This window comes from Arachis hypogaea, chromosome 8 (genome assembly GCF_003086295.3).
Source record: "Arachis hypogaea cultivar Tifrunner chromosome 8, arahy.Tifrunner.gnm2.J5K5, whole genome shotgun sequence".
NCBI classification, from domain to species: domain Eukaryota; kingdom Viridiplantae; phylum Streptophyta; class Magnoliopsida; order Fabales; family Fabaceae; genus Arachis; species Arachis hypogaea.
This window is the reverse complement of record NC_092043.1, coordinates 5,063,966-5,079,857: the sequence shown is the minus strand read 5'-3', so window position 1 is coordinate 5,079,857 and position 15,892 is coordinate 5,063,966. Positions and strand designations below refer to the sequence as shown.

General features: G+C 33.6%; 1 protein-coding gene across 1 annotated transcript; it reads right to left on the bottom strand.

The window, feature by feature from the left end:
* Positions 1-4,781: 4,781 nt before the first annotated feature.
* On the bottom strand, positions 4,782-8,346 carry LOC112705774 (histone chaperone ASF1B). Its single transcript, XM_025756735.3, has 4 exons — positions 7,714-8,346; positions 6,426-6,646; positions 5,447-5,562; positions 4,782-5,369 (listed from the first exon to the last, which is right to left on the bottom strand). Exons 2-4 carry the CDS (start codon positions 6,532-6,534, stop codon positions 5,019-5,021), a joined length of 576 nt encoding a protein of 191 aa, XP_025612520.1. The 5' UTR covers positions 6,535-6,646; positions 7,714-8,346; the 3' UTR covers positions 4,782-5,018.
* Positions 8,347-15,892: the final 7,546 nt, after the last annotated feature.

The following is a 15,892-nucleotide window of genomic DNA, read 5'->3' as shown; positions in this document are numbered from 1 at the left end:
ATGTTCAAACTCTAATTTACCCACCAGCATTGTTACTAATTAATTTTATTATAAGAGCATTAAATTCCTTTTTGATTCGTTAACAATTTCATTCAATTACGTAACAAATTTTAAAGAGTTAATATCCAAAATCGTCCCTAAAAGATATCCCGATCTCCATTTTGGTTCTCGAAAGATAAAGTTAATCGAAATCGCCCCCAAAAAATACACGATTTGGTCACATTAGTCCTTCCGTCAGTTTGTTGATGACGTGGTGGTTAACGCCACGTGTCACGACACGATTGGTTGACGTGTCTCTGTGTGTCAGATCAGTGACACGTGACACGTGTCAGATGTCACTTTACATGTAAAAAAGTTATTTATAATCAAAATAGTCTTTGAAAATTCAGACGTAAGTCATTTTCATCCCTAAAATTTTAAAAATTAATCAAATTAGTCCTTATATAATTTTTTTATTTTTTTTGATAATATTAAATTTGAAATATTTTTTGATACTACTAATTTTAATAGAAATGTAATTGACAAACAAAAAATTAGTAATTGTATATTTTATTCTTAAAAAATTTTTCAATAAAATTATCTCTCTCATTTAATTCTTCTCAAAATCTCTCTTATTCTTTTCTATTTTAAAACATTTTTCTTACATTATTATATTTTGCTGGAATATATATATATATATATATATATATATATATATATATATATATATATATATATATATATATATATATATATATATGAAATGTATGTATTTGTTAACCTAAACAAAGTTAATCAAAATTTATGCTAAACGAATTGCTTCTTAAGCGTACTACATGCAAAGATCATAATAAATTTTTGTGTGTTTCATATGTTGAGATAGATGATATAATTTTTCTTTTAATATCACTACCATTACATCCTATATGTAAGTAATACCGAAATGGAAAAAAAGAGATGTAGTAGACAAAAAATAGTGGTATAACTTTGTTTAGGTTAACATACATAAATTTTGATTTTGAGCATATAACTTTGTTTAGGTTAACAAATACATACATTTCAATTTTAAATATATATATATATATATATATATATATATATATATATATATATATATAAAGTTTTAGAATAGAAAAGAATAAGAGAGATTTTGAGAAGAATTAAAGGAGAGAGATAATTTTATTGAAAAATTTTTCAAGAATAAAATATACAATTACTAATTTTTTGTTTGTCAATTACATTTCTATTAAAATTAGTAGTATCAAAAAATATTTCAAATTTAATATTATCAAAAAAATAAAAAAAATTATATAAGGACTAATTTGATTAATTTTTAAAATTTTAGGGATGAAAATGACTTACGTCTGAACTTTCAAGGACTATTTTGATTATAAATAACTTTTTTACATGTCAAGTGACACGTGGCATGCCACGTGTCACTGATATGACACGTGGCGTGCCACGTGTCACTGATCTGACACGCAGAGACACGTCAACCAATCGTGTCGTGACACGTGGCGTTAATCTACCACATCATCATGTGCCACGTGGCACTTAACTGACACGTCATCAACAAACTGACGGAAGGACTAACGTGACCAAGTCGTGTATCTTTTGGGGACGATTTCGATTAACTTTATCTTTCGAGGACCAAAATGGAGATCAGAGTATCTTTCAAGGACGATTTTGGATATTAACTCAAATTTTAAATTATCAAAATCGAATCAATCAAACTTTATTAGAGATAATCGGGCCATAAAATGCTCAACAACTCAAATGCACATATTTTCTAAATTTTCAAAACATTTCAAACTTGTTAAAAATAAACAACCTCTATCTCGATTAGTCAAAACCCAACAATACGACAACAATAGCGGTAGTACTAGTAGTTTTGATGACTCTTCGAAAACAACGATAGCCACAAATGCAGCATGCAATTACAGTAACTCAACCCTACGAGTTCAATATCTCAAAATCTTTAACAGACTATAAAATAATATTAACGGCGAGGATTCCAGAACAAGAATATTTACTGTAACTAAGGAAGAATCACGAAATAGAGTAGTAGTAGCTTCGGTGGTGGTTCCGACGACAACATCGCCATACCCGGTGACCAGAATAATGGCGATGCAGTTTTCTCCTCCTCCAGCGAGTTTTTCTTTTCTCTATTCGCATTCTGCCCATTTTTCCCCTCATGCAGCGGCAACTTCCTTTGGTGACAACCCAGACAGTAGCGACGGCGACGGAAGCTTCGACGGCAGCGATCGTGGCTTGACGACGGTAGAAGCAGCCCTCCCCTTCCTTTCTCGTCGCGTTTTTTCCTCTCTCTTCGTTTTGTCTCTCTTCCTCAGCTCATTTCGTTGATGGACTCAACCCCACCAGCAACGGCGACAGTCCTTCACGCTTGCGATAGGCACGACAGTGGCGCGGAACTACCCTCTGTCCTCGATTGCGTCTCCCTTCTGTTCGATCTTTTTTTCTCTCTCGCGTGTGACGACGTCGACAATGGCAGTGACACCCACCGACACCGTCTCCCTCTTTTTCTTCCTCTTCTTCTTCCACTCTTCTCTCTGCGGGTGTGTATGTATATGTGAAGGTTCGGGTGGCGGCTGGAGTGAGGGAGAGTATGTGTTAGGTTAGGGTTTTGTTTGGTAATTTTTAATAAAATTAGAGAATAGAGTAGTGATTTTAAACCAAATTTTTTTCAATAAAATTATTTCAAGAATATTATTTATTTATCAACTTACTAATTGGTTTTTAAATAAGTATTCTAATTTAAAATTAGAGATAACATGATTAATTTTCTTAGTTCATAAGAATTTAATTTAAATACCTTTAATAAATTAATTTCCATAATAAAAACTCAATTTAATAAAAGCATAACTTATTCATAGTTAAATTTTTGGAAAATATGAGTGTTACAATCTACTCACTTTACAAAAATTTTCATCCTCAAAAATTGATATATGATGGAAGAGATCTATGCCAACTTTACTTTCGAACATGTTAGGGAAAAAGCAAAAAGTTTCGGCATATATAGTTTCAAATACCAGAAAAATCATATGGAATTAATATAAGCAGAAAAGTATGATGCAAGACAGAAACTATAAGATAGGTTTGATACAAAAGATTACATGGTTTTATCACTGATAAACATGAGATGGAACTATAATGTGGCAAAAAGGTTTTTTGACATGGTTAATATTCCCACAGAATTTCACTTGAAATGTTCAAACATAACAGACTCGTAAATGTTTGTTGCCATTAATCTAAATTAAACACATAAAATTTATGTGTAGATACTGTTTTTAGATTTATATAGTAGACCTTCCAAAAAAAGGTATATATTATATTGAGTTGAAGGAAAAGGAAGGAAATGAAGATGGTGAGAAAAGAGAGTGTGTGTTGAAATGTGAGAGACATTGAGAAGAAAATGAGTGAAGAAAATTAAAAAGAAGTAATTAAATTATAAAGACATTTACATTTTAAGTAAAATCCCAATAGAATAGAATTCCAAATCGAATCTATTTGAATTGGAATTGATTGAGAGAAAATAATAAAATTAAACTAAATTTCATCAAAACTAATTTAATTATTTTTGTTTCAAACATTGGAATTGAATTCCAAGAGATTTTCAAACACATCATTATAAAAAAATAGCGTCAACATTTAAGACATCAAATAACCTATATAAAAATAAAATTAAAAAATATAAAACAATAAGGTCGAACACTAATATTTAAAAAAAAATGAGAAAAAATAGACTCTATATAAAAAAAATGTGACAAATTTTATTATTTATTAAAAAGAGAAATAACATTAAAATTAAATACATAAAGTAATTTAAAGATAAATGAATATTTAAAAAACACGTTATAAAAGAATTCTGAGATAATAAAAAAAAGATTATAAAAAAATAAAAATATAATAAAATCCAAAAATTTAATATAAAGATAAAAAATTATGCCACATAAAAAATTTCTTATTTGATAAAATGAAAAACATTAAATGTCTAAAGATAATTTTAGAATTATCCTAATTTCTCTTTTAATATATCAATAAAGAACCAAAGGTGTCGCCCCTCTTTAGTTGTAATATGTCATAGTTTTTTAGTATAATTGAAATGCTGCAACGTATTTAATCAGGGTACTTGAATCAGGTCATTATCCAACTTAACATCCTGATACAAATTCGTTGCACTTTTTCAACTCTAAAAAATGCTAAATCATTATTTTGATATTGAATCCAAAAGGTTTTTTTTCTGAAATAAAATAAAAAATATTATTATTTATCCAAATTTTATTTTTTTAATTTTAATTCTCCAAATACATTTTTTTTTATTTAAGGAGAGTTCAATGCACTTCCACAAACTCCACTTCAATTATTTTAAAATATACCAAACTCAAATTTTTAATCCATTCTCATAGTATCCAAGAGTACATAGGAATACACAAAAATTTGGAGACTATGTATTTTTAAGTTTCAGTGTATTTTTGTATACTCGTATATACTCTTGGATACCATAATAATGGCTTAAAAATTTGAGTTTCATGTGTTTTGGAAATAATTGAAGTGAAATTTATCAAGGAGTTAGACGAACTCTCCTAAATCCAAAAAAAAAATCGTATTTGGAGAATTAAAGTTGAAAAATAGAGTTTGGGTAAATAATAAAATTTTTATTTTATTTCAGTGAAAAACCCAAGAACCAGAAGAGGCTGATTCTCCCATTTGTATATTATTATTCAGCAAAAAGACAGATTAAACTAATGAAAAGCTAAAAATGACTTAAAAATAACGAAACCTTTTTGATACTACGAATCAAAATATGATTTATCAAAGAGAAGATCAATGAAATTGGGTTCGCATGGAAAGCTTCATGGACAAAAACTGGTTTCCCCACGTTACAAGTATACTTCCAACAAGATTCAAACCTAATTCACATTAACAAGAGATTCATAGAAAGCCACCTTAATCCACACACACGGTCAATGTAAAGTTGGAGATCCGGGAACTGAAAAAGCCTGTATAACTACAAAATGTTAAGAATCCTTCTCATCTGAGGGATCACAATCACCGTCAGCAAGTGGATCTTCTCTAGTTTCAGAAGGGTTCTCAGCTGGACCGGGTTGCTCTTCGTTTTCATTGTTCTCAGGGTGGAAATTGATAGGGAACTTTGTGACCCTTGGTTTGTCAGATAAAATGTTCCTCTGAACCCTGTCAACTAAGACATTTGGTGGAGGTTCCTCCCTCAGCTGCTCATCATCATAATCATTGTTCACATAATAGCCAACACGAATGAATTCTTGACCCAGATAAGAGCATGTCAAAAGCAGCACAGTGACACCAATTATATCTTCTTCGCGAATCTTTGATGGGTCTGGTGGATCTGCCTGCCATAACATTATTTATAAGTTTGATTCATTGAGCGATTGCAACTCAGAACTGAAATGGTATTTATAAACCTTGCCTGTAAAACAAAGCGATAGTTTCCAATATTGACCGGACCAACAAGGACACTCTCTAATAATTGGTCATAGGTCTCATCCTCAGCGGATCCAACATAGATGAGCTTCCATTCCAAATCTGTACCAACATATGCAGCAAGCTTGATTAAAACCAAAAGTATAGTGGACATCAGCAGCAAGAAGCATTCAAGATTGAAATGATGGCAAAGCTGGTAGAAAAATATGCTTCATTACAGCTATTTACCATAACTTGACATGAGAATTCAGATTAAAAGTTGGTTCTCAAAAATCCTTATGTGTATGTATGCTCATGTGTCGATGTCTTGAACATTTTTTTTTTTGAAGAAAAAAAAGGTCCTGATAATGTACAATTTTAGAGTCATCTATTGTGAAACAAAAAGGGCACTATTCCAAAATTAACCATGCTAGGTATACACCAAAATAAGTTACCATTGTAAAATACACATTAAAATACAAAATGCACATTAAAAATGAGTTAAACTACATATGTATTTATACACAGATGATTTTAGTGTGGACATAGCATTTTTGTTCCACAATAGAGTATGAACCGTAGGTACTTTGGTGGCAGAGTCTAATTGAGATGAATTGACAAGTTTCCTGATCTAAAATAATTAGGGACAGGAAATTCGTGGTACTGATACTGAAATACCCATTTTTTGTAGTTAAATCACAAGGAAACAATTATGAAATAAAGAAATATTTGACATCTGAGTTGTGCTAAGAAGCTACATGTTGTGGTTCCTACAGGCCGAGCGTCAAGCTAGATCTATAGACATGGGCATGGATGAAATCAAAAAGCAATTCCATATTCTATCAACATAACTACAAACGTTGGCAGAAGCAAACGGGGAATGTCCCGAATATAGAAGAGATAATTGAAAGAAAGAAGTCAGAACATAACACTGCATTTATCAAAGCTGGAATCCTAAAAGGGTTTGGGGAAGAGAGGTTACGAACCATCTTTGAGAGGAGTCAAACACTCGTAGGAGATCTCGAACTGAAACGGGGTGAGAAAGGAAGCAGGGTTATCTAGCACCGTCACGTTGGTGATGTTCACGGCACTCATTCTTCTCTTCTGGAACCTTCCACTCTGCCAAACACTTTTCAAACTTGCCCTTGCCCTTACCTTTACCCTTGGATATTGGCGGGAGTTTGAAGCTTGAAGCCAGGCGTACTCTCTGCTCGGTACTCCAACAAGTCAATTCAAATAACAAATTATAAAGTAACATGGCTCATTTTATTGCATAAGGCCCTTCTACCCTCTACTCATTCCCTCGCTACCCTCTCTTTGCCACAAGCATAGTTATCAAAACTGAACCGGTAATTGATCCGGTCATACAACCGGGTCATTGAGTCACTGGTTAACCCGATTAACCCAGTCATAATTGAATAAAAATATAAAATTATAAAAGCAAAATCAAAACTTAAAATGCATGTCTTCACAAACATATTAATAAGAATTACGTATCAGTTCTTAGACATAACTAATACTTTCTCAATTTAAACGAACAAGAGAAAGCAAAAGATAAAACAAGCGAAAAATCAAATCCAAGGAGTGATCCGAAAGTCGGCATCTATATCCTCATAGGACAAATTTAGAACTTGACCAACATTTTTCTCATTTTGATTTGCATCTGTATCTTCCATAGAATTGTTACTCGGTCCATCATTACTAAGAATTAAATCAGTCAATACTAAGAATTAAATCTATTATTATAGCAACAAATTCAGCTCATTGATAATTTTCAACAACAAATTCATTTATGATAATTTTCAGCAACAAAACCTTTAGCTCCAAATATGATTTAACGCAACAAAAAATTTAGCTAAGTGATTATTTAAGCAAGACAGCAACAAATTCAAGGTTCTTGATGATAATCAGCAACAGATTCAACTCAGTGATGTTTTTCAGCAACAAAAAAATTAGCTCGGTGATATGTTAAGCAACAAATTCAGCTCATTGATAATTTTCAACAACAAATTAAACTATGATAATTTTCAGCAACAAAAACTCTAGCTCCAAACATGATTTATAGCAACAAAAAATTTAGCTGTCATTATTTCAGCAACACAGCAACAAAAACAACCACCAGTTATGATAATCAGCAACAAGTGATGATTTTCAGCATAAAAAAAAAAAAACAAAAGAGCTCAGTCATATTTTCAGTAAAAAATTCAAGGTGTAGTGATTGTATACAGCAACGAAAATAAAAAAGAAAGAACAGGGCAATCTGTTCGAACTCACCTGCCCAGGGACCAACTGACGGTGAAGGAAGCTGACCAACTGACGGCCGAAGCAAGAAGACGACAACGACCACCAGCCGAGGGACCAGATGCCGGTTCCGTCTGCTTCTGCCGCCGGCGACTGACGACACAGAGCGGCACGACGAGCTTGAGCGCGAGACGACGAGCTCGAGTGCGAGACAGTAAGTGAGTGAGCGAGACCGGAGACGAGAGCTTGAGTGCGACAACACCAGCCGTGAGAGAGGTGAGAGAGTGACGAGAAAGAGACTGAGGGCCAGTGGTGAGTGGCTTCGAGAGAAGAGAGACGTTGAGGCCTTGAGGTTGATCACTGATCAGATTAGGGCATTGGGTGCCTCAATTGAAAACGACGTCGTTTTCAATTTTTTTTGAAAAAATTAAAGCATGACCCGGTCCGAGTTATATAAACCGGCCGGATCACCGATTTTGCTAAATCCTGGGCAGGTCGACTATGTTTTCAGCAGGACTGATGCTTGGACAGTTCAAAGAGTGATTCGATCTGGTCAGATGATCGAATTTCCAATCGAGCTAGATCTCATAACAATGGCTACAAGTCTTTCTTCCCATTTCTCTCTGTTTTAAGTTTTAACTCTATCCAATTACATAATTTATAATTATTTATAAATATTTCATTTTATGATTATGATACCCTCGGCTAAAATAATTACGTTTGCCAGTTGGCACTTAGTTATTGGACACCTTTTTGTTATTTAGATATTTAGGTTTTATTCCATCAAGTTTTCTTATTTAAAATACTTTTCATCAATTAAGGGGCACATTTAAGAGTTAAGACCATCATTTATATCTCTAGTAGGGGTGTGCATGGTTCGATTCGGTTCGAAAATTCGATTTGGTCTCGAATACTTTAAGAGTTAATTTGGTGTAATTTTATTGGATTTAGTACTAGATAAGGGTTTCAAAAATAGATCCGGTCATTATTTCGGGTCGGGTCCAAGTCATAGTTCAAGTTTGGGTCATTCGAATTCGGTCCGGTGGCTCGATCATCATACACAATTAATATTTTGTGTTATTAGTATGGATGATGGTTATTTTTATGTGGAATTTAAATATTGTAAACCTTAATATTTTGTGTTATTAATCATTATAAGACTTTAAAATAATGTTTTATGTTTAAAATACATAAGACTTTAGACTAATGCATAATATTGTGTTATTTATATTGATTTAAATATTTGGTGTTATTACTTATTAGACAATATTAATATTGATTACGGTTATACTTTAATTTTAGAGAAGAGTTGGTTCTTGTTATATTTTTCTAAGTAAATTTTACTATGTCAAATAATGGTTGGAGTCTTGAAAATTTGGATATTTTTACATACTAACTTACAAGAATGTACTAAGGTAATGTAATGTTAACGGCTCGGTTTTTACCTGATTTTTATTCAGTATAATCGTGGCCGGAAAGTGTATAGATTTCATTGGGTTTAGAGTCGGATTCAGATCTAACAAATAGACCCGTTATATATTTCGAGTCGAATATAAATCAAATCAAGTCGAATTTCATCTGACCCATACACACCCCTAATCTCTAGTCTTAAGTCTTAACTAACTCCCAAATTAATCACATGACATATGTAAGGTACGAATTAAAGGTCAGAGTTTTTAAAGATAATTTCCAGCAAAAATAAGGGATCATTTAACAAAGTTCCATACTAAATATTTTATAATATCTTTTATGGTGCCTATGTTTCACTTATAAAATTCAAAAATAAAAAGATAGATTATATTTTATTTTATATCTAATTTTAGGTAAATTAGACATAATTTATATAAGCACCAAAAAAAATTTCATATTTTATTAACAATTTATCTTGGCCCACATGAGAAATTAAAAATCAAAATAGCTCAATTCTAACAAAATAAAAACTTTTATATCAAAAAATGAAGTTTGTTATTCTTTATTAATTATTTTTAATAAGATACATAATATGTTTTACAGAAGTTAATAATTTTCAGTTAAAATTTATTTTTAGTTAAAATTTAGAGAAGCAGTCAAATTAACGATATAATCTTTAAGATAAATTAATAGTGATGTCCACCATAGTTACTAACAACTTGATAATCGAAAATATTTGAAAACATAACATATCACTAAAGAGTGACCTATATAAGGTAAATAAGAAAAAAGGTAGAGAATAACTTAAAAATACACCGAATATCTAATAGAGAATATTTTTTGTGAGATATATTTTTAAAATATATGAAAGCTATATTTAAAAAGTTACATTTTTTCATAAAATTGTAACTTATTCAAAAATTATAACTTATTTAAAAGAGATTTTTTCTGTTATAAATTATTAAAAATAATTATTTTCACGGAACACAGTTTTGATCTTTATTTACAGGAATGCATGTTTTTTTTTTGTAATTAGGACAAGTTCGCCGTTCCCTCGGCGAACTTTATGTGAAGTTTTTCCCAAAAATTTTTCTAACACAACGAAGTTGAGCACCAAACTTTGTTCTCGACAATTATTTTGGTTGTTGATAATCTCAATTTTTTACAATGACAAGAAATCCACTGTTGTCCACTCATTACAATGGAAAAATGGTGTATGATGAGGAAGGTTCTATCGTTTTTACATCAAACCAACCTATATTTACCCATCAGCAGAAATAAATTGTTTAGAGCTGTTAAAGAATCTGGTATTACCCTCTGTGGGGATGCAAGAGACAAAGAAGGTGAAGAAAATCTACTACAGATATCCAATCGAAATAGATGGTACTTTGATTTATAAAAGGTATGTCACAACTGTGTTGTTTCTGCTAGTGGTATATTTATGTGAACACGCTTGTGATAAAAACGTTATGGCATTTTTATTCAGGTATCGTCTGCGCGACGATGAGGATGTACGTCTTATACGGTTTTGGCATAATGATGCGTGAGTATCTTTCCTATCTTTTTCTAGTGAATTTGCATATAATTTATTGAGTTTAATAAAGAATTAATTATCTTTTAGCAAATACGGATGCTACTTTGAGTCTTTTACAATTTTGTTTATTTTAGGTAGCATTCGGCTGGATTTGATGGAGTTTCTGCAGCACAAGAACAAAAAGAGATGGCAGCGAGAAGCGATGCGTACGCGTGACTGACGCGTGCGCGTGATTTGGAGCTTTCCACGGTGTTACGTACGCGTGACTGACGCGTACGCGTGATTTGAAGAAATTTACAGCGACGTGTCCGCGTGACCGACACGTCCGCGTGACTCGCGAAAAAGGCTATTGACGCATACACGTGACTGACGCGTACGCGTGACATGCGCCACGTGCAGAAACCGCTGGGGTGATTTCTGGGCCCCATTTTAGCACCCAAGTTAGGCGCAGATCCAGTGAAGCCAAGTGGTCCCCATGTTACAAGACGCGAAGTAGTTAGTTAATTCTGATTTAAATTCAAATTTGATTTTAAAATAGGAAAAGATATTATCTTAATTTTAGATATTAGATTTTAAATTAATTAGGATTAGTTATAAAAATGGGAGACTTCTCTTCTATTGAGGAGGTTCCATTAGGGAAATTCTAATAGGAAATTCTATACAAATTTACATTCCATGAGCAACTAATCCTCCACTGTTAAGGTTAGGAGCTCTGACGTTAGGATTTTTGCTAGTAAAGAATTTTGTAAAAATATAGTCGCGTTGTGAGTATAGATTCTAAACTAACAGAAAATCCCTTCGTACAAACGTTTGGTTGTCACAAGTAACAAACCCAATAAAATTTATAACCGAAGTATTCAAACATCGGGTCGTCTTCTCAAGGAATTGCAGGGAAGTATGAATTATTATTGGTTATGCAAAACAGTATTTTTGGGTTTGAAAAGGTTTTTGAATAGGAGAAATAAATTGCAGAAATTAATAAATTAATAACTAGTACAACTCTTGGCAAGGTATGAAAACTAGAAGCCCTATCCCAGTTATCCTTATCAATTGTGATGAGAATTGGATTTTTCTCCCACTAAATTAACCTCTAACTATAAAGGTAAGTCAAGTGGATGGAATAAGTTTGGTTCCTCAGGTCCTAGTCTTTCCTTGGAAAAGGCTAAAGTTATTGGAACTCGAATTAATTCTTGAAGAATTCCAATTTTCAATCAACAATGAGTTTGACAACTCAAGAGTTACCAATTAATCAATTAAAGCCAAGAATATAAAAAGCTAAATTGAAATCATAAATATATGGAGTACCTTAAATTGAATGGAGATGTCAATTCTAACATGGAAAAGTTCATAAGTCAATTGGGCAACATAAATCAGATACAAATAAAAGCATCAGAGTAAATAAAAGTAGAAGAGATACATAAATTATTGAACTTGGTGTGAAGAAACAATCCTAATCCTAATCCTAATAGAAATCCTAATCCTAAATCCTAAGAGAGAGGAGAGAACCTCTCTCTCTAAAAACTACATCTAAAGCCTAAAATTGTGAGCAATGATTGAATGATTTGATTCTGCTCCACTCTCAGCCTCTAATATGTGTTTTATGGGCCGAGAACTGGGTCAAAAACAGTCTAGAAGTCACTCCCAGCGCTTTCTGGTCCGTACAGGTCGCGGCAAAGTGACGCGGAGGCGTCGTCCACGCGTTTGCATGGAATGAGATTCGCAAATGCGATGCGTTTGCGTGAAGAGCGCGTTCGCATCATTTATTTGTACAGCCATTATGACAAATTATATATCAAATCGAAGCCCCGGATGTTAGCTTTCCAACGCAACTGAAACCATCTTATTTGGACCTCTGTAGCTCAAGTTATGACCATTTGAGTGCAAAGAGGTCAGGCTGGACAACTTAGCAATTTCTTCAACTTCTTGTATTCCTTCCACTTTTGCATGCTTCCTTTCCATCCTCTAAACCATTCTTGTCCTGTAATTCCTGAAATCACTTAACACACATATCAAGGCATCGAATGATAATAAGAGAGGATTTAAATAAAAGAAAATAAAAGCCAAAGAAGCATGTTTTCAGTCATAGCACAAAATCAGGAAGGAGAATGTAAAACCATGCAAATCATATGAATAAGTGGGTAAAGAGTTGATAAAAACCACTCAATTGAGCACAAGATAAACCATAAAATAGTGGTTTATCAACCTCCCCACACTTAAATATTAGCATGCCCTCATGCTAAGCTCAAGAGAAGCTATAAAGGAGTGAAGAGAAATGATAGAGAGTATGCAGTGCAACCTATCTATGCGGATGCAACTACATGCAAAATGTTTCTACCTACTTGGTTAAAAGTAAACAAGTTTTTCAAGACAAATATGAATCAAATTTCACTAATTCAAATTACATAATAAAAGACAACTAAACTTGTAAGAAGATAGCTCATGAAAGCAGGGAACATAGAATCAAGCACTGAACCCTCACTGGTAGTGTATATCACTCTAATCTCTCAGGTGTCTAGGGTCAATCACTCTATTCTTCCCTAATCATGCTTTCTAAACTTTGTCCTTCATCTAACCAATCAACAAATATTTAGTATACTCATACACACATCATGAGGTCTTTTCAAGGTTGTAATGGGGCCAAGGCAAGGGTGAGGATATATGTATGGCTAAGTGAGCTATAAATTGAATCTTTGAGTAACCTGAGCTATCACCTAACATACATACATTCTATATAACTTCTAAAATCATGCCTAGCTACCCATAATTCCCACTTTTATATCACATACTCATGTGTCAACTTTTCTTTTGATTTGTGTCACATATGCATTGATCTTTTATTAACTTAACATTGGGGTAATTTTGTCCCCTTATTTATTTATTTATATTATATATTTTTTTCTTTTTTTTTTCTTTTTTTTTTATAGAGACATAAAAACTAAAATAACATATCAATGCATATGAAATTTTTTTAATTTTCTGTTTTACATGAGTAGATACCCAAATTTCCTAATATTCAGAATTAGAAACATGATACATTCCCTTATTAACCCATGTTCCCACAGTTTCCCCACACTTAGTTGATGCACAACCTCTATCTTTAAGCTAACCAAATATTCAATTGGGATATTTAATTTGTTTTTCTGCTTAAGGCTAGTGATGTGGTTATAGAACAGAAGGGGATTAAAAAGCTCAAAGTGGCTAACAAAGGGTGACATAAAAGGGTAGGCTTATTTGGGATAAGTGAGCAAAAACAAGTAATGGCCTCAATCATATGCAAGTATGTAAATACACTAAATATTGAACATATAGATTAGAACAAAATAAAGATTAGAATCATAGAGAAGAAAACACACAAGAATAAAAATTTATGGTTAAATAATGTAACCATATAAATAAGCTCAAACCTCACAGGTTGTGTGTTCTTTGGCTCAAAAACCATGTTCCAAATACAACTTCAAACAAATTTAACACATAGAAAATTTTGAATTTTTTTTTAATTTAAATTAGTGAAATTTTTCAAAAATAGGGTCTTTAAAAGAAACTTATTATTTTTCAACCAAGGAGTACTTAAATGTAAACAATCAACTACACATGCAATCTATTATGCAATGCAACAATGAAAAAACAAAGAAAATAGAATATTGGTGTTGAGAAGAGAATAACTAACCCATGGAGATCGGTATCGACCTCCCCACACTTAAAGATTGCACCGTCCTCGGTGCATGCTAAGATGTGCAGGTGGATGGACTGTTCCAACTGGTGCTTTTCTCCAAGGTTTGTGCAGATGGACTTGTTTGTCGCCCCATATAGAAGTTCTTTTCCTTTCCTTATTCGGTGGCCATCCTGAAAGAAGAGGAAAAAGAAGAAAAAGTAACCCAGAAATAAAAATAAAAAAATAACAAAAAGTCTGGGTAGGTTAATGCCAAATAATGAGGGTCCCAATTACATGGTAGCTACAACATGCAAATAAGAAAATAATAGAAGCACATGGCATACCAGTGGTGCAAAAGTTGCAACAAAGGGGAAGAGAGTGCAAGACAATATAAATTCATATCAATGCAAAATTAATACAAATATCATAAAGGATTAGCATTGACTTAAAAAATATTACCCAACAGCGTAAAATAAGTCACTGAGCACCAAAATAATACCAGAAAAGATACAACAGTTGAATAAGAGCATTTAACACCAATGGAAATAAGGAAAATAGAATGAGAATGAAGAAGGATGAGAAGTTAAAGGGATGAAGAAAGAGAAAGGAAGAAGGGAGGAAGAAAGAAATAAGAAGGGAAAGAAAAGATTTAGATATGGGGAAGAAAAAGATAAGATATTTGGCTGATTTGGATAAGCTGTGCGGCGCTTGTGACGCGAGCGCATGGGGCACGCGTTCGCGTGGGGTGTGATAAATTCAAGTGACGCGAACGCGTGACTCGATTTGTGCTAGTGGCGCGAGAGTAGCCTCGCGGTCGCTCAACTCTCTGTTTGAAATTCATATTGCCAAACCTTTGGGTGACGCGGTCACGTGGTTGACGCGATCGCGTGGATGGCCTAAATTTGAAAACGGCACGGACGCGTGGGGCACGCGTACGCGTGGGGCACGCGTACGCATGGCAGGGCTTGTGCTTCTAGCACGACTCCAGCCCAATTCTAGCTCAATTTTCGGCCATACACCCTTTTTACGTCGATTTCAGGGCACGCGTTCGCGTGGGTGACGCGGACGTGTGGGAGGCATTTTTCCCACATGACGCGGACTCGTCAGCGACGCGGTCGCGTGGACCAATTTGTGTCAAAGGCATGCCTCCAGCCACGCTTTTGCGTGACTTTCTGTTCAATTTTCTTTTCTTCCCAACGCACATATGACGCGGACGCGTCGACGACGCTGTCGCGTCGCGTGCGTGATTTTTTTTTAATGCAATATGCAAAATGCAATGCTTAATATGAATACTATGCATGATTCCAGGTTCAATCAAAACTCAAAAACAGACTAAAATTAAAACAGAAAAAGGAACGATTATACCATGGTGGGTTGTCTCCCACCTAGCACTTTTAGTTTAAGTCCTTAAGTTGGACATTTGATGAGCTTCCTGTTATGGTGGCTTGTTCTTGAATTTGTCCAGAAATCTCCACCAGTGTTTGGAATGCCAGCATCCTCCGGGGTCCCAAACAAAGTACGTAAAGCCCTTGTGTGAGTTCAAACAGGCTTGCAGGCTCCCGGAGTGTTGAATGGTAGAATAGATTCCAAGATCCCAAACTCTACTTGTACACCCG

What these genes read in the sequence shown, in the direction of transcription:
- LOC112705774 (XM_025756735.3), bottom strand. Translation starts at nt 6,534, where the DNA reads ATGAGTGCCGTGAACATCACCAACGTGACGGTGCTAGATAACCCTGCT. An exon ending in TTTGACTCCTCTCAAAGATG is followed by an intron (nt 5,563 to 6,425) that starts GTTCGTAACCTC and finishes ATGTTGGTACAG; the next exon opens with ATTTGGAATGGAAGCTCATC. An exon ending in ACTATCGCTTTGTTTTACAG is followed by an intron (nt 5,370 to 5,446) that starts GCAAGGTTTATA and finishes ATGTTATGGCAG; the next exon opens with GCAGATCCACCAGACCCATC.